The 22705-nt window shown below is 37.0% G+C and overlaps 1 protein-coding gene across 1 annotated transcript; it reads right to left on the reverse strand.

The window, feature by feature from the left end:
* Positions 1–3664: 3664 nt before the first annotated feature.
* On the reverse strand, positions 3665–21272 carry LOC145779475 (tRNA (adenine(58)-N(1))-methyltransferase non-catalytic subunit TRM6-like). Its single transcript, XM_082591079.1, has 7 exons — positions 21084–21272; positions 15341–15416; positions 7900–8103; positions 7420–7607; positions 5002–5455; positions 4255–4426; positions 3665–3764 (listed from the first exon to the last, which is right to left on the reverse strand). The coding sequence occupies exons 1-7, from the start codon at positions 21235–21237 to the stop codon at positions 3681–3683; spliced, it is 1332 nt and encodes a 443-aa protein (XP_082447205.1). The 5' UTR covers positions 21238–21272; the 3' UTR covers positions 3665–3680.
* Between the last annotated feature and the right edge of the window lie 1433 nt (positions 21273–22705).

A 22705-nucleotide genomic window follows, 5' to 3' on the forward strand; every position in this document is an offset into this window, starting at 1 on the left:
TTTCACAAACGTGCTCTGTGGAACGGAATTTCGGCGCAAGTGCTCGTGACTTTTAGTACTTTCGTCATGATAGACATCAAACACAACAACAGCATGGGTATAATGGTTTTGGATATATTTCACATACGAATTTTAAACTTCCGAAAACTTCATTCCTTTTTTCCAGCGAACTTTATGTAGTAGGCCTAATGCACCACTGTCAATTATAGAAGTTGCTTGTTTATTTCCTCTAAGGCATGCGACGAAGAACCAGGCAAAAGAATTTTTCGAAGAGAGGGTTTGTCAGGCTTTCTCATCATGCCTTCCTTGAACATCGACATTGGCTCTGAAGTTAACTCAAATTCGAAAAATTGCTCAAGGCTTTCCTCGTTTTCAGCAACAGCAAACATCCTATTGAACATGACTTTCGAACCAATACCACTTGCACTACTTTTTGTTTTGTTTAGTTCCATTAAGGATTCTAATGGTTTGATCAATTGATTGATGCGATAGTAATTGCTACCCCATCTAAACCTTTTTGGATATTTTAACCAATTTGCTCCGCTTGTTCACAATTGACGTCATCTTTTCCAGCGATGGACACTAGACCGTTTGAAAAAGAAGATAGGTTTACTTCTGGTACCAAGAATGGGTTTTTCGTTGTTAACCAGGCCAGAAACTTTTACAATCTTCGTAATCCCTCTTTTTTTTTGAAGCACCCAAATCTTCATGCTGGTTAGCCTACTTCATAGAAACTGAGCCTTGTTTAGTTGCGTCATTGCTTCATGAATACTTGCCGAGTAACTCACACTAAAAACCCAAAGATATCGAACACTTTCTGTCATACTTTTCCTTCCGTCAATCCTCCACGCGACTTAATTGAGCGCATAAGAGCTTGCTCGATCGCAAGATCTTTCCAAATTCCGGTGAAGCTTTTTGCTGTCCTCATTAGGCTACTGTGTGCTGCTCGGTTAGGAGTTGATCGTAGGCCTACAATCATAGATAGGGGAAGGTAAGGTGATTTAATACATTTTTGACATTTCTGGCTATAACTTGAAAACGGCTCACCCTAGAAATCTGTTTGTGGGTTCAAATTAAACTTTGATGTTTTGCGCAACTTTCTGAAAAGGTTTTAAGTTTTTACCTTGAGTAGTATTTTTTGTATGAGCGTTCCAAAAATGCTACCGAACTGTATCAATTCACCTTCCATGGTAGGTAATTTGATACACCCTGGAAGGTAAATTGATACAGTATTAGTTAACTCAAGAATCTGACACAAAACGTGTAAATATGCTTCAAAGCATACCAGAAATAGAAAAAGAATACTTGTTATTACATTACAAAAACTAAATACAGGGTTTCTGAATGAAATGTACGGAAACAACGCATTTAATCCACTTTTCCGCAATATTATGTCTTCTGATTACTATTTTAACTCTACATTTTATATTCACTACAACAGTATTTTGTACGTTGTTTGATGTAGCCTGCTTGATGTTTTGTTAGTCTGATATTTTGTGTGATGACTGTTAAAAATTTGAATTCTATGGACTTTGAGTCTAATTGCAAATAAATAAATAAAAATTAAAGGCACTATCCACCTCTTGTGGATGGTGGAAATTCCAGTGCATTGGTGAAAATGGTTTGGCTCAACCAAAGATATTTTGAGCATTTTAATGCTTGTTCTGTTTCCAACTTCAATAAATAAAGTTTTGAAGACTTTCACGAATTCCGTTAGTTGAAGTTGGACGAAGAACACGTTGATACACCGTATCATATTACCTTCCACCTGCTGTATCAAATTACCTTACTAAAGAATTTGGGTCGAAACTGGTGCTGCTCAGCTGAAATATGTACTTTGCAAAACCAAACCTAGGTAGGATTAAAGGCTCACCTATATACTAACAACTGACTATATTTTTATTTGCGTTAAACCTTTCTTCATTTGTTTACACGCTAATATGTAGGCTAAGGACGAAAAAGTTTGGAAAAAATCGCAAAAAATGCGTTCCTCTAACTCACTGCCTTGAATGACAAGTAACAGCTCTGAAATCAACCCGCAAGCCATTATTCGCATTTTTCTACCACTGGACGGCAAATTTTTTGCTTGATTTATTTCCATGAAAGCTGTAGGGGGGGTGTATCAAATTACCTTCCGTATCAAATCACCTTACTCTCCCCTAAAAAGAGAATTCTGCAATTATCAGCAATATCTGGAGTCATGGTGTTGAATGTAATAGTACCTATAGTAGCCTAAGTATGCTTCAAATACAAAGATAGTTTCACATCTTTTTCGTATCTAAGTATAATTAGTATGAACGACATAGCCTACTCCAGAGCCTAGACGAAAAACTTAAGAATGAAGGGTTTTTTTCACTTTTGCATAACGTCGATGTTGGTACCGAAGAGGAGTTTTTACAATGAAGATGAAACCGGACAAGACGAGGAGGAAAGCAACATCTTTGACGTTTTTGATGATGATGATAGCTTCAATTTTTGTTTCGCTTACTTTGTTTAATTTTTGTTAACGAATGTAGAGGAATAAGTCCAACAGTGACGAATAATTTCAAATTTGCCTGGAATTCATAGATTTATCATTTTGCTTAATCGGTAGCCTAATAACTCTTTTTCTGTACATTTTCAGGGTTCTTGTTAATAGAAAAAGTTGTTCCCCTTGAAAAAAGCTAAAAAATGATGTATAATATGTCCTATTTTGAAAAACTTGAAATTTTCATAAAGGGATTGTGACGTCATTTGGAAAAAGGGCCCAAAAGGGGGTTTCCCATCATCCGATCGATGGGGATTTTTTTCTGAGCCATTTGCATGGTATGGGGAAGGTCTGAGAAAAATATCAGCTTGATAAAAAAATTTTCCCACCAAAAACCTCCCACGACTGCACTACTAAGACATAACAATCATCTGAGATGGATCCAAACTACAAGAAATTGGATACTTACGGCACAAATGTGTATATAAATTAAAAAACAATGAGTGGTCTAGCCTCTTAGCAAACAACTATAGTCTAGGATTGGCTCATAAAAGTAAACAAATAATAATACTTAAGTCCAAAATTAAAAGTGAAATCAATTCCCATTGAGCTTATTAATCACTCTTGAAAACCATCATCTCATTCGAAACTTCAAGACAATTCTCTACTTTTATTTCACTGCGCTGAAGAGATTCGTGAAGTCAAAACATTGGCGACTGTCAGCAATTAACAATTTCTTTTTAATCATTATCTTTAAAATAAACAATAGTCAAAAGTCACGTAACTTTCACTTTGTGCGAAGCTACGTAACTTGAGGTTACCGATATTTCGTATTAGTTTTTATGTTTGAAACATTGAACCAATGATTCGCTTTATCTTCATTATTTCAGATCTTATTATTTTCACACAAGCCAACTGACGCTCATTCATCCGGATTTTTGCCCTTTGTTCTTCTTTCATGTTAGTAGCTTATGCTTCACTTTAGCATATTTTCACCAATTGGCTAGGCTATATCTTCTTCGCTTTCAATGATATCTTCATTATAAACTTTAGGTAGGCTACGGTAGGCTTAATTTTTGGGTAGCCTAGGTCCTACTATTTTGTCAACTACTTTTCAGAAAAAATTAATGTATTTTTAGCTTTCTTGCTTCGTACGTGAATTACTTGGCTGACTAAAAAGAAAACACACAAGTGCAGTTCCATCTTGTTCGTTTTATTGTTTAACTTTGATCCCAGTAAGAACGTAGCCACCGGCACCGCTCATCATAACGTGTGGATGAGTTCTTTCGGGAAGAACCTGAAAAAAAAAACATCAACCATACTTCGACGAAAGACAAAAGTATCCTCCTATTTAAAAGATTGCAAGCCTAAAAATTTTGAAAATACGTTTAGTTAAATTGTTATATTTTATCTTCGTTGGTGCCACATCTCTTAATTACTTTTCGCTAAAAGAAAAACTGCGTAGGATAATTGTTACCAACTGTACGTCAAGATTTATTTCTCGTTAATGCATCCGGATAAAAATCTGGGGCAGAATAGCCTACATGCAGTACGGTACCGGTAATGAAAAGTCTCAAAAAAAGAAATATCAAAAACAGGCTGAAGCATAAGATACCACCGTCATCGCCTGAGCCTCAAATGCTGATTAAAACCCACGACTATACTTTCCTGTTCCAGGCTCATCGCAACCCATTATTATTATTTAATTGTTTTGTTGAAATATTTTCAGAGCAAAGCAAGAGGCATATTAATTCAAACGAACGCAAATATATTTAAGAGCCAATTACCTGATACTGACGCATAAAAGTGTCTGTGAGTTGCAAATTTATGGCTAAATTCGATGTTGACATTCTCACAAACAGTTCCATGAGTGGTTCTTTGTATTCAAAGTATATGGCGAATGGTTTAGAATACGCTAAAACTTGAAGCAAAGCCAATGTGATTGGCGTAGGGTGATATCTGCAAGATTATACAAACTATTATATTGGCAAGAAAAACTACAAAGAACGGGTTACTAATGTTCTTGGCTACGCAAATGTTAGCTTTCGTAAAATCATAGCCTACCATTTTTTCATAAAATACGTAAAGTTTATTGTTATTGCATTCCAAATAAAAACTGAAACGCAAGACTAAAGTAGTTGGGACATCCTTTATATTTCATATATTTTCGACTAAAAGTGTAGGCTACAACCGCATCATTACATGGAAGCTTACCACTTTTTTTTATTTTAGCGTTTAATATATCGGGTGTCGTTAGAGGAACACCGAGGTTGACTAAGAAAATGGTGTGGAAAAGAAGATGCATGTTCTGTGGGGGAATGATTTGAAGTGAAGTCGACCACCTCGCGCGAAAGCTGGAAAACCGGGGTGAAACAAGAGCTGCATGCATTCATGGTCGATTGCAAAATAATTGAGTTTAACTCAGTTATTAGTTGTTTCATAAAGCAGTTGCATACTTTTTCGCAGAATGGACCCCAGTGGTGATGGAAATATTAAATAATAACTAAAAAAATATTATTACAAATATAACTTACTTTGTGGCAATAATTAATGCATCCATATTTTTGCTTTCAAGCAACTTCCATGCCGCCTGCTGATGGTTAAATCGCTTTTGTTGGCGGGCAAGTCTTATGGCTGATTTTTCTTCATCGCTCAGTGGAAGTTTACGCTTATTAGGATTGCTGGCTGTTGAAGTCTCACTGGAAGCACAATCATCAGAAACAAGATTGTCTGCACCTTCAGACACTGCTGTTTCAGGAGACGCAGAGTCAGTTATTTCGCTACTTGGAAGTTGCGACGTATGGGGTTCAGCAAATAGATTGTGACCATCAGGAAAAGTCGATTGAAACGTTTTTGAAGCCAACAAAGGAGAGATTTTGTGAACAGGAAGCGAATGTAAAATATCCCAGAAAGAATTAGGAAAGTTGAAGTAGGAAATTGCAAATAGATTACCAGGAGTTTCTCCAACATGGAGATTGACAACTGAACCTATAGAAATCAAAACAATTTTTTGTAAGTAAATAAAATCACTTTTTGTTCTGCAAATAATGGATAACATTAAAATGCGTTTTCATTCTCGTCACTGTTTACTACGCAAACCAAGCAACCACACGACGTTACCAAGATATAAAAAAAATTGTAAACGTTTTCGGCTATACATCTAAGCTCTTGTCAAGCATTCAAAATGATTTACAATGTTTAAATAAAAATGCTTGGCAATATACAGCGTTACGCAGAATAATGATTCAAATATTTGAGAAAAATGTTCTACATTGCTCAAATACGAAATGGTAGAGTATAGGTGACACAATAAAACGGTTCAAGAGTGTAGACGAATGAGTCTCTCAAGCTTCTTGATTTAACCGTTGCTTGAAATCTTTACAATAATCATAGGCTGGTGGGAAAATATTCCTAAAAGAAAAGTTTACCCCATTGGTTATTACTTCCACGTCCACCAATCCTCTGTGGATATCAGTTAAATATTTCAATTACATCTTAATAGCATGACACGTATTTCAGTGGTTTCTTGGCTGAAAAAGTCATGAAGAAATGTAGAAAAACGCGGAAAAGTAGTGACGATCAGGGGCGCCGGAAGCGGGGGGGCAGGGGGGCGGATGCCCCCCTGCCCTCAAATTTTCTGCAGATGGAGGGGCAGGGGGGGCAATGGTGCCCTTTTAAAGTCATGTAAGCAACTGCACATTTTGCAATATAACAAGTTCTGCTATTCGCTTTTAGCCTAATAATAATCTTTCATTTTTGCCTCAAAATAATATTTACGGCAGAAAATTTTGCAACACAGTACAGGCCTTAAAACTCGTTTTTTTTCGGAAGCTCCTTCTCGGCGGCCAAATCTGTGTGCTTGGAGACCAAAATACAAAATAAAATAACGATAGCACAAGTAAATAGAATTAAACTTGCAACAATATTAAAATGATCACTTAGCGTTGTTGAAGTCTGGGCCTGGGCGACGTCCTACAATAGAATCGTCGCACCGCGCAATAACTGCTTTATCGGGATTGTAATCCAGTACTGCGGGACCATCTAACGACACTCGCACGAGTGTCTCCAATGTGGCTGATTTTAAAGAAGTTCGCCATTCCCCTAGAATTCTTTTTAGCAACGAAAAACAACGCTCGACATGATTGTGTTGACGATGACGGCAAGGTAATAAAATAAGTATTTCAATGATGTGAAGGACATTACTAAAAGAAGCATAATTTTTGCAAAATATGATCAAAAAATGTTTTCCCCTTGGATGTCAACTAACCTAGTTCTCCTTTTTAACAACGATTCAATGTCCGACAACATCGAATCAACATAAAAACGACAATATTGCCAGCCGATGTAAATTAGCACTTCGGATTAAGACTTTGTTAAGATAAACGTCGAGAATTACAAACAAGACTTACAGCGCTGGTGATTGCAGCTGGATATATTCCATCAATAACAAATATCCCCGCACAATGCAACAGTGGCGATTATGACTCGCTGACCTAATTTTGCGTCACTCTTTGATACTACATATTTTCGACAGTTAATCCACGACCATTCTATTGCAAAATTAAATAATTGGTTAGAAGAGACCGGCAGCCAAACTTGGCCGATTGAAGAGGTAGCACCGGCGGTCATTTAAGCACTACTTAGCGGCCATGGCCGCAGGCTGCTTTAAGGCTTGACAGTAGGTTACATCATTATAACATAGCATGATGCCCTTCTTTGTATACTGGACACTTGTATGCTATCATTACTCAATACATAGTGAGCTGATAGATTAGCATTATCGCTATATCTTAAAACTTGACAAAAAATTTGCCTTTTAGTAAAAAAAGTGCCCTTTTTTCGTAATCTTGCCCCCCCAGTCAAAAATCGTTCCGGCGCCCCTGGTGACGATGTTATGAAGATTTGCATATGCACAAATCAACCAGGTAGTATCATAATACAAAGATCCTCACCTTGACCACCTAATCTCTCCAATATCGCACCCAGCACAACACCGGAACAGTTATCAAATACGGCAACTTTAGAACAAGATCTAACATTTGTGGCGCAGAGTATTTGAGATAAGGAGTCAATCTGCATGTGGCATATCTTTGCGGGTTCTCGTCCTTGGTAGAGCTTGCATATTAATCTTGCTGTCGGCCTATGAAATAACGCCACAATGTACTTGAAGAAAGCCAGTGGTGTCAATTATTTTTCAGTCTCCTATAACGAGTTAAAAGGATCACAAAAATTACTGTCACAAAAATTAACACGTTATTTTCTGCTAACATTTGACCGCACAATATTTCAGCCGCAAACTGACAAGACCAAGAACAGATAATAGTCCTTTGCAATACTTTTTCTATGCATGACTTCAGGCGTCAGGCATGATAATAATTAAGGTCGTTTTGACAATTGCGGTGATTAGCAGCATCAGACTTTACTGCGAGTACCTATGAATTTGAAGATAAAAAGAATGCTTTTGTCGTTTTTTCTTCAAATACTTTTTCTGTGAGTATACGGTCTTTTCAGAGAATGAGGAACTGTTTTTAACGAGACTTTGAATGATCTCCTCTCCAGTAGCTCCTCCTTCTTTCATTTGAATTAAATCATCTCGTTTAAGAATTTGTGATTTTCCATGTGTGTCCGTTAATCCTCTGCGACAAAAATCAACCAACTTAAGTCTTAATCAAATTTAGTAGTAATACCATTATTAAAAATAACATAAAAATTGTGTAAACACAGCTTTCATAGTTAAGTAGAATGTAGTAAGTGGGCAGTATGTGTAACCGATAGCTTTTTTGTAAGATTTTAAAGCTGAAACATTGTAAAATTTGAAATATTGAAACTAGAGATGTACCGATACCAATATTTTGGCCGATGCCAGATATCACTTTTTTAGGCCGATACCGATATTTTGGCCGATACTTTAGTGTTACAAAAAGCAATTTTGGTATTTACAAGAAATTATATCAGATTCTAAGCTTACCTTATTTGAATAAAACTATTAAAAAAGCTTTGAGTTGGCATAATTTATTAAAGATTTAAGAATCCAATCTCAACCGCATTGTTGTGTCATAATAGTAGGTTTTAGTAACGAAAGACCACCGTGAATGAGGACTAGGAGAATAAGGGAAGAAACATTACATCATAATTGCGGTTTCGGAAAATTAATAAAGGGTTTGCGCAAACTCTCCAAATAGGCTATAATAATTGATAATAAGATGTATAATTGTATATAAAATGTAAACCAAGTCATTTGTCTAGTCCAGGGGTTCTTAAACTTTTTGAGCCGCGCCCCCCTTTGACGTGCCATCCAAACTTGCGCCCCACCAAACTACAAAATTAGCAAACATTAAAGTGTAATGACTACAGGAATTTATATTTAGCTTTCGTCAATGTGAGGGATGTAATTGTTTTTCGGAAACCAAAAGTTTAATTCGAGGCTTTGTAGCTGATAATGCACACTTCAGATCGGCTTCACAATCAATAAGTTTGTTTCGATGTTTTGTTTTTATGTTCAAAATTGTAGAAAGGCCACTTTCGCACAGATAAGTGGACGAAAATGGAAGAAGTGTGCGCATCGCCACGCTACCCACTCCCTTGTATATGTGCAAATGTTTAACCCAAAAATCAGTTAGTGGCATTGCTTCATAATCGTCTTTTGCAGTGGAGTTACACTTTATTTCCAAGAATTCCTCTTGCAAACCGTCGGGAAGAATGTCCTCGTTAGCACGAAAGGGATTTCTTGTCATCTTCCATTCTGGAAGGTCGGTGTCACCCAAGTCTGGGAAATAGCGTTCGAATTCTTGTTTCAAAAGCTCACCTTCCAGTTCAAGTTGCTTTTTGTCAAGTGCAGTATCTAGGTTGGTAAATGAAGCTGCATTTCCTATTTGTATTCGGCGGTGCCACAACCCCAGCTTTGCCACAAATGCTCGAATGGAATCATAGCTATTAATCCGGTTAGTATTTCTGCCCTGCAAGAGCAGATTTAAGTTATTGAGGGCCTCGAAAATGTCCATGAGGTATGCCAACTCCAGCTGAAACTTCTCTGATGAAAATGGCAGAAAGAGATCTTGCTTCCCATGAGCTTCCAAAAATAGCATCAGTTCATCTCTCATTTCATACACGCGGGCTAACTGATTACCTTTCGATAACCAACGAACAGATGTATGGAAGAGGAGAGTCTTATGGTTCGAATCCATATCCTTGCACAGCTTGGTAAACAGTCTCATATTGACGGCACTGGTTTTGACGAAGTTGACGGCTCGTATGATAACTGTAAGCTTATCTTTCATTGCAGCAGGTAGAGTCCTGGAGGCCAGAGCCTTACGGTGAATCACGCAGTGAGATCCAATGGCATTGGGACTTTTTTGCTTTATCCTGGCAATAAATCCACTTAGTCACACGCGTTTAGTCACATAGTTTGACATCGCTCGCGCCCCCTTGTGAACCTTTCGCGCCCCCCAAGGGGGGCGCGCCCCCCAGTTTAAGAACCGCTGGTCTAGTCGAACAAAAACTATTCGACAAGAAGCTTTTGCCAGGCCAAGACTACCCACTAGGGTGGAGTGAATTTCACTTAATGTTTTGGATTTTGATTTAAGGTGTTTTAATGTTGTCTTTGGGCCTAAAAAACAACCCCAAACATAATTTTGGTTCTCCTACCCCTAAATTGACCCTCCTACCTGAGGTCAAAGGTCACGCGAGGTCAAAATTGCTCTATCTCCACTTCTACTGGTGCTAGAAATCTGTTTAATGGCTTAAAAGATTCAGAAGACCAATATTTCTATATGTTCTAAGAGAACTTTTTCTTCTATTGGTAGTAGAATTTGACTAAACAGCAAAAATATAGTTTTTGTGGTATTTTTGCTTTTACAACATTATAGTTAACGAACTTCAACAGCTAAAATAGTAAATTTCAGCAATTGGTTGGATTGTTATTTGAGAATCCCAAAGCTATCCACAAAGCACTGGAAAATACCGACCTGCAGAACAATTTGTCAATTATAGGCTAAGATGAAACCGCAATTATGACAGGTAAACACCATGGCAGCATTGCCACATTAGAAGAGTTGCTGCAAAGACCTTCGCAATAGGTCATCTGTGTCCTGCATACCAACGAACTACCTCTCCGGTATTTCTTTAAGCACTTGGATGGAGTCTCTTTAAACTCCGACTCGTTTTCTGGTCCAATTGGCAAAGAGCTAATTGGTTTAGTGTCTGATTGGCATGGGGTTACGTTTAAGCCATTATCTTCTATTGAATTTCCTCAAACGCCAAAAGAAGTAAGGAAGTTTGAACATAGGCGCCGACTTTTATTTTTGCACGGGGTGGCGGATAGCACAATATAGCAACCTAAAAACTTTCAAACTGCATGTTTTTGTTTGATTTTTACTAAGCGTGTTTCGTAGATGCAATTGTTTTTTCACACCTGATTTGTAGCTCGATAATTTACAAAGCAACTTTAAAACAAAGCACAGGAGATATGTCGTGAATTTTATTGTTACGTTGCTGCTCTGACACTTAACATTTGGCAAAAATATTTTTGCGAACAGCAGCTTTGTCAATCCAATTGTTAATCAACTGGTCAAGTTGTAACCGTGAAGCGTCACTTTGATAAACATTTAAAATTAGGACGTGGTTCAATCGCTGTTGCGTCATGGTAGATCGCAAGTAGATGCGCCTGAGTGCACTAAACGATCGCTCCGCCTCGCAGGTGGTGGAAGACAACGATAAGTATATTTTCACAATGCAGACCACGTTTGGAGACATTAATGAAATTGTTTCATTGCTTGCAAATAGATCAAGCAGTTGCGACATAGTTGCAAATCGGACAGGATGCTCTATCTTTGCATCTATCGTATTCTAGTCACGGGAATTCGCTCTCCCACGATTTTTGATAGCTTCTCCCTTCAACAGCGATTATCCTGCTCGTGCTAACGCCTTTTGTCAGTGGCACACTTTCGTTTCGTTCAGCCGTTTGATCACTTTCATGCTGGCTGAAATCCTGACTAGACGCAACAAAAAATGACTCAATGGAGGGCTGCAATTTTGAACGCTTTTTCGGTGGCATCTTTAAGCTGAATAAAACTGGAATGTCGGCGAAAACTTTTACTGGACGACTTTTCGTAATTTTTTCTATGATGTAACAAGCAACTCCTATGTCAAACCAATAGATTCCCGCCTCACAGTTTGTCACGCAATATTACTGCATGAAGTAGATAACAAAGTAGAAATTAAAGCATGAAGTAGATGACAGTACACTCCAGTTGAAATTGGAAAATAATTCAAAATGCAAAATCTTGAGTAATTGAAAAAGGTTGCTTTTATTATTATGGGGAATTGGCAGGGGGTGCAGCTTTCCTCGAATAGAATCATGTAAACATGTAAATTTGCAGAACGTTAAAACTGCTACTTTACTAAGTGCACTTTTTAAATAAAACTCAAAAAGTTTCAAAATTTGCATTTTTTTTAATGAAATTTGAAAATAGATATTCGTTTAGGGGGTGGAGCTATCAATCATCGAGATAATTTTATTTCCAAGTATTTTATAGCTGGCATAATTTATAGCGATATTATGAGCAGTTTAAAGTTTTTCAAAAAAGAATTTTGAGGGAGGCAATGGAAAGATCGTATTTTATTGATTAATAAATCCCATTGTAAACCTAACAAATGTAACAATGACTTGTGACAAGTAACAAATAAAACGAACGCAACAACAAGAAAAAAACTTGTAGCCACATGTTGCGTAATCTTCACGTAGCTTGCTTGATGTTACGCAAGTATCATGCTTGTGACAAAAACAATCATTTTCTTCGCAATACTGTATTGGTTCACCTCTTGCTTTACGTTGACTTGAAGCGAAAACCAATGATCAAAAAAAGATTTAAACGTCCGTTCAAATTACATTTATTTGCAGTAAGTAATGTAACCTAAACGGGGTGGCTGCCACCCCGCCACAGCGGTTACGGGGTGGCGTGGCCACCCCGTAACCCCGTAAGTCGGCGCCAGTGAGTTTGAATTCCGATCAATTTTATGCATACAAAATTTGTTTGGCTGTCATATCTGGAAAACTTGAGAATGACTTAGCACAGTTTGAAGTAGGTGGCTTGTCACATGCAAGATGGTTGACACTTGCATGTCGAATTTTGAGATACTACACTTCCCAAACAAAGCCAAGCCAAAATTTTAGAATTCTGGTAGAATTTGTTTAAAAGTCTACTTCCCAAGTTGGTTTGATGTCAAGCTTAACTCTAAAATTAATAAAGTAGCTGTCAACTATTTTCGCATGCTCAAACGAATCAACCAATTTCCCTAGAAGCAAGCAAGAGAGTTTGCATCAAAACCTTTGGTACGTAATGGCGTCTCAGCTCACCCCGAAAATATTGTTCTTTCGATGATGGCTGACGATGATGATACAATTTGATCGCAAGCTGTCAATATTGTGCTGTCGCTACACAGAAGCAAAGATGTTAAAATGACTCCAGATGATGAAAGCGCAAAGGCAAAACCTATTGCAGACAGGACAGTAACTGTTCGAAAATTTATCATACCAGAGATCAATATCAATGCCGAGTTCTACCACAACATGGTAAAATTTGATGAAATTCATGTCACAGAATCTCCCGCAAACAAAGTCATGAATGATGATGCAATACAAAATTTCAAAACAAACAAGCTTGAACTTGATCACCCATGCCACAATCAAGCTGTAGAGCGTCATGTGAAGCTCGTAGCAGAAGCTTCCATGCATGTGGCTACTGGCTAGGTTCGAAAGACGGGATGGTGTGATCCGCAAAAAGATCAAATCCCGGAAGTTGATGCCCTCTTTCAACACCAAAAAGCAATTTTACTGCTGAATACGATTGCATCAAAACCACTTGTTTTTTCGTTATAGTTACCAAGGGCATAGCCGGGACCTAAATATGAGGGAGGCAAAATGTTTTGTGACATTTTTTGAGTGTTTAATAGTGCAACTGGATTTTCATTTTTAAGCAATGGGATTTTCATTAGGTGCTGCTTGACTTGAAGACCTGTCGGTGTGGTCGTTTCGCAGCCTTCCCGTTGTTGCTGGTTAGTTCATGCTCGATTTAAATTTTGATTGTTTGTGTAATAATTATTATTGTACGTAGTGTGACTTGACAAAAAATGTACCTCTCTCTCAATAATTTTCATGCAGGCCTTTCAACCATTGAAATGTCATCTTAAATGCATCAAAACATTAATTTCATTCTTACTGTAGTTTCAGTTCCTCATCAATGCTGCAGATAAGAATATTTCGATGTTCAATACACTTATTCTCAAGCTACAATCCAAACAATTGCTGAAATTTACTATTTTGGCTGTTGAAGTTGGTTAACTATAATGTTGTATATGCAAAATACCACAAAAACTATATTTTTGCTGTTTAGTCAAATTCTACTACCAATAGAAGAAAAAGTTCTCATAGAACATAATTATAGAAATATGGGTCTTCTGAATCTTTTAAGCCATTAAACAGATTTCCAGTACCAGTAGAAGTGGAGATAGAGCAATTTTGACCTCGTGTGACCTTTGACCTCAGGTAGGAGGGTCAATTTAGGGGTAGGAAAACCAAAATTATGTTTGGGGTTGTTTTTTAGGCCCAAAGACAACATTAAAACACCTTAAATCAAAATCCAAAACATTAAGTGAAATTCACTCCACCCTACCCAGTACCTAGGTAGCAAAAATGTATAATTTTGCATCGTTTTTACGTTGCTAAACGTTTAAAAAAAACATGTAACTTAGTTGTTTTTAATAAGCTGGTTCTATCAGTTTGTGATTTAATTTCCACCTTCCGTTGTAATAAACTCATCAAGCTTAAACAATGTCATGACAGAGTAAGTAGGCTGCGCAACGAACTCACACAGTTATCACCACTTGCTGCTGACAAGTCAAAGATCTATGTCTTTTGATGCTGCCGATTTGCGTTACATTTTTGGTTTTTTTTTATAGTAATAATTGCTCTACGGTATTTCTGTTGCGTTACCTAACCTATGCGGTGTAGCTTCGAGTAAATAAAATGGCAAGAAACAGATCACACGAGATGTAAAATACACGGAATGGCCCGTTTCGGTGAGTCCGATTCGGTGAGTCCGATCCCTTAACGGGGGAATTTTTCAATTTTCTTTTTAAATTATCGGGTACCGTAGCCTAATTATCATTGCCGTTTTAGGGTTAGGGGTTAGGAACTCACCGAATCGGACTCACCGAATAGTAGCAGACCCTAAAATACAAGCATATGTGCCAGTTGTGACACCAATTAAAACACACACAAAAAGGATGAGCCACCAGCAAATAATTGCTTATTTAGAGACGGATTATTACTCTTGATTCTTAGGGCGTCCATGATCTTTGTACTGTATTTATAAAAGCCTCAAATATCAAGAGTAATAATCCGCTTCTAACTAAGCAATTATGCAGTATTGTCAGTGGCTCATCCCTTTTATGAGTGTTGTAATTGGTGTCACATGCTTGTATTTTACACCTCATGTGACATGTTTCCATCATGCTATTTACTCGTACTCATTCTTGTACTACTTGTTGAGTTTGTACTGTTCAGTCTGTTAAGTATCGTTTTTGCAGTTGTAGTGTAAAGTCAAATTGATCTTCTAATTCTCATTGTTTTGCAAATGTAAAACAATGCCTGATGGGGACACAAGTACGTATCAAAAACATGTGAAAGTTTATTTTAATTGTTGTATGTTCTTTGTATAACAAAAATAAAATATGCTAAACCCATTGAAGTTACTTTGGTTTGTATATATGTCTGTGGTACAACAAAGCAAACTTTCTATCAAAGCTTTAAAGATATATATTTATAATCAAAGAATATACGACATGCAAAATATATGTGCAATTGCATGAACACACCTATTATCTTTTCCAGCATCTTCTGGATATTCTTGAACAACCGTAGAATCCACAAGGTGGAGCTCTCCTTTTTTCACTGATTGATGAAAAAGAAAACATTTAATTTATTTTTTTAATTATAAGTATAATAATATTGCAACTTTCTATTCTATAGTATAGTCAGGCCCCAAGGCCCTAAGCTCCTTTACTTTTGCAGCAACCAGAGCTCCTTTCTGGTGGCCAAATTCTCACGCTGGGCAGCCAAACTAAAAAAAATTGTGTTTTTAAAAATCCGTTAATTAATATCATGTTTTTGCATTTATTCAGGTTAGAACAATGCAAACAAGGCCCTCAGAACATATTTGCAGTTGTATTTAAATGCACTGCTTCCCAAGTCAGTGTAGAGCTAGCCTTCGAGTTTTTGTAGGTTGACGCTCAGACTTTTTGCAAAACTTTTATCAGTTCATACTATATATATATATTATATAAATATATATAATATAATATTTCTCATTGGTGAGTGAGAAACTTTGTCTTGTTTATCAAAAACGTTTCACATACAAATACAAGTGGAAAAAAAAAGTTTGAAACACAAACGCAAGTGAAGAAAAAATAACTTCGAATATCAACGGAGCCGAGAAATGTTGGCTTGTAGAAAGCGGCGACCAAACATGGCCTGCCAGTGCAATAGTTTCAGATGCCTTTTAACAACTTCTCAGCGACCTTGACAGTCGTTTCGAAGCCTGATATTTATAGGCAGTGGCTATTTGACCGGCTCCGGTCTTTTAATCTGAAACACTATTTGACCGTTCATGATGTATTTTTTTTCTTTTTCTCTTTTAAAGCAAAAGACAAGAGAAGAAAAAAGTGCCTATATAAGTTTTAAATTCAATAGCTTTATTCAACTGAATCAGCGGTGCGTACAATATTTCTCGGGCTGGTATCCCCAATAGTATGAGTTTGATACTACCCGGAAGCGTTTTATTTCAAACTAAATTGCCTGCTAAAAAACACTGCCTAAAAGTAAACTTGATGAAACTATTTTTTTACGGAAGTATTGTAACTTTTTACAGCCACCAAACTAACTTGTTGAGGGCAAAAATGTAATGCGTTGTTTGGCAAACACGGTCACATCCTCTTAAGACGAAAGGAAACTTACCCAGAGAAATTCTCAAATTCCACCAAATTAAAAAAACTCTAACTTTATTATACTCATATTTGAAAAGACATAAAAAATTGGGCTGTAGGATACTCAAATTAAAAATTGACCACAATGCAGCAGCCGAACGATTGAATCACTTCGGGTCAAAATTTAGTTTAAAAAAATGCTTTGGAGTAGGATTGAACTCCTTCCCTCGGGAACACCAGCCTGAGAAATACTGTACGCGCCACTGACCCAGTTGAATAAAATTGTTGAATTTAGAACTTGTAGGCTACCTACATGGGCACTTTTTTTCTCCTCTCGCCTTTTGCTTTGAAAGAGGAAATGAAAGAAGAAATGCATTATGCCGGTCAAATAGTGTTTTAGATTAAAAGACCGGAGCCGGTCAAATAGCCACCGCCATATTTATATATTTACAACATCACTATTCTATAAAATTGCCCTTCTATGAAATACATTGTACCACTGCATTCAATAAAATCATAAAATATATACAATCAGCAAATGCAAATATCCAACCTGTAAAACACTACCGTACCTGCTGCTTACCATGGGACATTAAATTCAATTCCCTGTTGAGAATATTTACTAGGGTGCGGCTGGTGCCCCCCAAATTATAAAAACTTGAAAAAACCAAGATTACTTTTTAGTATGGGTGAGGTTATGCTTAAGAAGCATAAATATGAAGTTTCAAGTAATTCGGGTAACGTTTAGGACCACCTCCCCCTCGTCGAAAATATTACGAAAACCATTACAATGAAAATGGTGTATTGGCATGTTTTAAACAACAAATAAAGTCACTTTTTTGAATCACAACGTTAAAAACCAAGACTTTGAGGGCTTGCTATGGTGTCGCTAATTAGGTGCTTCGTTTCGATTGTTCTCCACCACTTGCAGCACATTTTGATACCGTTTTTCCATTTTTGCGGTAGACAGGAAGTCAGTGGCCAATTTTACCCCTTTTTCTGCACTATCATTAACAACATGGATGTTTTTAATAATTTCCTTTCCTGCTGAGTACGATGGAATATCATCCCATTGCTCTACAGGAAAACTGAAAAAATCAGTTGGAATATTCAGCAAGTTGAAAAATTGCCAGGTTGAACTGCCAACAAGTGAGACAAGAGTGGAACTTTCTGTGACAGTGGGCAAAATTGGCTTCCCAAATCCAATTCCATGTTGTTTTGAAAAAAACAGTTACTTTTTCGAAAGTGTTTAATTTGTCCACAATTTTCTTGTTTTCTTCTTTTCATCATTGGGCACTTGGTTGCTGAACAGAGAAAGCCCTACTAGTTCCTCAGTAAGATAACAGGTGTGATTTGGCAAAGAACGAATTGCAAACTTGGATACATCTTGATCAGAATGTTGGTTACATGCATTCCACAGTGTCAAGTCATTGTGTGGGGCATCTTCAAAAAACTGAGCAGTATACCACCATGGCAAGTAAGTAAAAGTAACGAACTCCATAAACCGATTGATCTTTTCAACTTGATGACTTGCAAATATTGCTCCTTTCCGCAACTCAGCGATAATTTTCTCCTCAAAAATGATCATTTTTAAACAATATAATACAAAATTTTACACATCCAACGTGCCTTATGGAGGGCACCAGGACTTTGGATGGTGAATTGCATATTTCCACCATCCAGATACAAAATCACTAGTTCCAATAATTCTTTGTAATCACCTCTTACTGGAGATTTGCTTTGAAGTATCTTGTTGAATAATTGAATGATTTGAGGAGATCGTTCGTCTCGTGGAGCATAATTAAAGTTAGTTGAGTCACCGGCTGTTAATGATCGAAAGTTTTCTCTGAATCTTGCAAATACCAAAATTTCAGGACTCTTTGATATTTCAATTTTAAATCAATCCATATATGGCTTAATACAACTTCCCTAATGTGGTGACGACATGCACACCAAAGAAATTGCCGATTAAACTTTTCCTGAATGGAAATGCTGCCAGCCGTTAAATGCCCAGTATTTACAGAACTTATGTCGAAAACCATGCACTTAATACAATCTGTGCATTTCCATTGGTCCAATAGATTACATGTTGCATCCGCAATCAACTTCCCAGCTCGGTCAGTACTGTGCCTCGGCAAACTGGGAACACCCAGCAGTTTTATTCCACCTTGTCCTGGATGAAAACAACATATATATGAATACAGGTGTTACAGATAGCTTTATCACTGGAAAAATTAAATGCACAAGCTGATTACCAGACACTAGAACTGGAAGTCTATCATCAATATCATATTCGGATACCAAAGAGGTGTTTAGCTTTCCATCCCAATGTACTGTAAGTTTCCTGTGGTTGGAGGAACCCATGATTTTTTAATGTTCTCAACTGTGCTATCAATGCATTCAACACGATATCTGCAGAAGCAAAATAAGTTAATGTGACCATACTGATGAGAATTGATAATTCAGAATATTATAAACTATATTTCTTTAGTTGTCTACTATACAGAATACAGTAGTACAAGTTAAAGTAATTTCGCCTGAATGATTGCGTTGCATCAAGATTAAATTTGGTAACATCTCCGTCGCAGCTACTAATAAGTGATATCACAACTGACGATAGTTTTACAGCCCTGGGCAAGTTCATTCCTTACTGCAGAAGAAACTAACTTTCGACATTTCAGCACATCATGAGGAATTAAAAGCCATTCACCTGGAGCACAGTGTGAATTTTTACAGAAATTACATTTAATATGATTTAGGCATATTGCTAAATTGCATTCATTTTCTATTTACAGCAGTATATGAGCTTATTCACTAAAATTACTAACCTGTTTTCTTCATACGGCGATGTTTTCTTTGTGAAGGGCTGAAGGCCCAAGTGAAAATTTTTCCTCTTCATTGGGTTCATTAAAATGTTCTAGCTGTAAACTACTATCTTTTTCCAGCGTACTCCTGGCTGCTTCAATGTTCACTCGCTTTTGTGCCGCATTGCGTCTTACTGCTGCATTTTTATTTGGTTAAGATTTTTGTCAACACCAGCCATGACTGCCAATCTGTCTGTCTGCATTGATATAAGAAATTGTCTGTCCTCATCATTTCGGAGTGTTTCAGAGCATTTTTGGGCCAGAATGGCATTGTTTTTTCCACTGATTCTTTGTAATTGTCAATCCTTTAGGTTTTCCTGAATCGCGTATTTTGCTGGTATTTTCAACAAACTTTGCATATCCTCATACAGTTTCACTATACTGTATAGGCTACTGTGCCATTTTATTATTGGCTATAATCGGTATTCTTGCACGATTGTATATGGGGACGATATAGTGTATGACGTATAGGCTCCAATTTGAGTATTTTAATTGGGATGAGGTGGTCCTAAACATCAACTATTTTAGCTGAAACTTCATATTTTTGTTATTTGAGTAGAACCTCACCACCAAAAAAAAGTAATCAGAAAAATATTTATATGGGGGCACCAGCCACACCCTAATATTTACTGTACCATAAATCATTCATATGAAACCATAATGAGATAGTATAAAAAGCTGTGTAGATAAAATTTATTAGCTTATGGGCTTTTGTATTGAAATTGTAATACAGGCCTCGAAATTCGTTTTTGTTGATGGCGGACAAACGTGTCCGGTCTGAGCAGCTATCTCGGCGGACAAATTAAGTCTCACGGCGGACACACGAGTTTTAGCGTCGATCGTCATGCTTAATCAGTTTATCTTGATAATTCTTCGCCATTTGAAAAGACCAACGACGTGCGTTTGAAGAGTCAAAGCGCCGCGTAGCTGCTTAATACGCCGCATATCTGATTAACTTCTACCGAACGAGGTTGTGTAGCTTCTTGCGTCACAATACTCTGGACACGAGTCGGAAAACTTCTACACTAACGCTGCTATTTTCTGCTGTGCAAAGTTTCACTAGGATATTTTTCTTTAAGTTTATTTTTGCGTGTCATGTGAGCGAAAGTGAATTTTCCCTGCACCTTTTTTTTTCTTACTGTACGTAATACCAAAAACTTAACAAATTTTGTTGCATCTTGCTGTAATAGCCTACTCGTATACTCTAATTTTGTAACCAACCTTGGCTTATCAATATTACTCGATCAAAGCCAGACATTGTGACGTAAGACTTGAACTAAGTTGCGCGTGATTGCTGTAGAAAAATCGTACCGTACTCCTATCGATTCTTAGCGAAGAATTAACCTTTGTTACGCTGATTCGATGTCATCAATCGTTGAAGCAACGTAAAAATCGAAAGTTTTCCTGCTTGAATGGAAGCTGAGGATATCGTACAGTATTTTAATTTTCTAGATGCGCGCTAGAATGCGCGAGAAATTATATTCTCGCAAGTCGCAACAATTGTTCGACGTTCGTGCTAGTAATAAAATTGAACATAAAATTGAGCTATGCAATGACGATTTGTATCGCTAGTTCCTATGTTATTTCTCGGCGGACAAATATGACCGATCTAGATGGTACTTCCCGTGGACATCACATGCTGTGACGGCGGACATGACCGCCGTGTCCGCCGTGAATTTCGAGGCCTGTAATACCAAGTGATATGCTACTCATGGTTTCATAAATAGCACCAACTACATTATAAATCACCTTTGCAATTGCTTGTTACTTACCTTCAAACATACTTCCAAAAGACAATCCAACAGCATTTTCTGGCAAGAATCGAAGTTTTTCAAATACGATTGTTTTACACGGTATTAACTTGACAGCTTTCAAAACCATGCCTTTTTGCAAAATCACTGTCTCGTTTAGAGCAATTTTACTCATTGTAATACTTTACAAATGGTCAATATAAGTTTGTGTTACCTATTTAAAAAAAACATTACGCTTGTTATCAAATTAAAACATTTGTATATATATCTTTTCAAATTTCCATATCAATGGCTTGTTAATAAAAATTGTAAAACTGAAAATTTTCAACTTGGATAATTCTCAGCAAGTATACCGATGCTTTTTTCTTACTGCAAGGGTTATATTTACCATAACATTATGAATTTAGCTATTAAGACTATATTTCCATGTTTAGCGTACCGGCATTTTCTCAAATAGAAATGGCACGATTTGATTAAAAATAAACAACAGAAGCCACAGAAGACAATGATGAAATCACTTCTTTACTGATGAAAGAAACCAAAGCAAACATGTCTAACCACATGCAAGAGCTTGCACATGCAAAAAACAGCAGTTGTCACATTACAGTAGTGGTTGGATATAGAATAAAAACTCTTTGGCAAAAAAAGCACAGAATTTTATTGTCACCTAATCAACACTACCGGTACATCCTTTTGGTTTTGTTTGCTTTGCACAGATGCAACAATAATAGCAGCTGTCGGATTAGCGATTTCACAAAAAGAGACATTAAAATTGCAGCTAACTTACAGTTTCCGTTTATTATTACCGGTGCTTATGGTAGATAAACTCGAATGCCCACTGAGCACCAATTAGAAAACAAAAACGTTCATCTAAAAAAATAGAAGCCGCACCAAATGTTCAAAAATAAAAAATAGTAGCTGTGATTTCTATTCAAGAAAATACGGTATTCAAGAAAGATGTTTGACCTTAAGATGTGCTCAGGCGTGTTGCCTAGGCTACATAAGCTCTGTAGCCTATCTTTTTGTGAAACGGAAATTTGTGCAATGCATAATTAACTTAAGAAGTTAGCAGCAACAAAAATTAGCAAAACCAAAACTTTTCTGGACTTCTCCTCCACTCCGAAGTTTATGACTCTAAATATCATTCCTGCTTCAAGTATTTTGGGGATCTTGACTCGTGCTTTATTAAAGAATTTCATATTCCCACTTGTCCGAATCCAGCCGAAACTCCGGCTCCTAAATAGCCAACGTATCGTACTCTAAAACTACAGTTTGACTCCTGTACAGGTACACCTCCTCCGACATTCACAGTCTTGAGTGACCTCTCAAACCTTATACCTGAATCTGAAGTCTGCCAGATGAGAAAATGCCTACAAATTTATGAAAACTTTCAATTTTGGAGAAACATGTCAAGATTGGTGTTTGAGTAAATAAAGACATTTTTTACCAATCAGTTCAGTTGTATTTATTTCTGACCATCATATGACAATTGACAATCCTTCAGGAATTGGTTTCTTTGAACATGACTTTGAAGTTGACAGAACAACACATTCAAATTTGATTTCTCATGAAAAAAATCCCACGTTATCATGTTTGCGTTTTGTCCTTACGTTTTGCTCTGCTACATTTAGTATGTGTTGCTT

Source organism: Aplidium turbinatum, chromosome 1 (genome assembly GCF_918807975.1).
Source record: "Aplidium turbinatum chromosome 1, kaAplTurb1.1, whole genome shotgun sequence".
Lineage (NCBI taxonomy): Eukaryota > Metazoa > Chordata > Ascidiacea > Aplousobranchia > Polyclinidae > Aplidium > Aplidium turbinatum.

Coding starts and splice junctions, on each gene's coding strand:
- LOC145779475 (XM_082591079.1), bottom strand. CDS start 21,237: ATGAGTAAAATTGCTCTAAACGAGACAGTGATTTTGCAAAAAGGCATG. Junction 8,104..15,340: donor GATGCTGGAAAAGATAATAG/GTGTGTTCATGC, acceptor TTTTTGTCGCAG/AGGATTAACGGACACACATG. Junction 4,427..5,001: donor GCATTAATTATTGCCACAAA/GTAAGTTATATT, acceptor ATAATCTTGCAG/ATATCACCCTACGCCAATCA.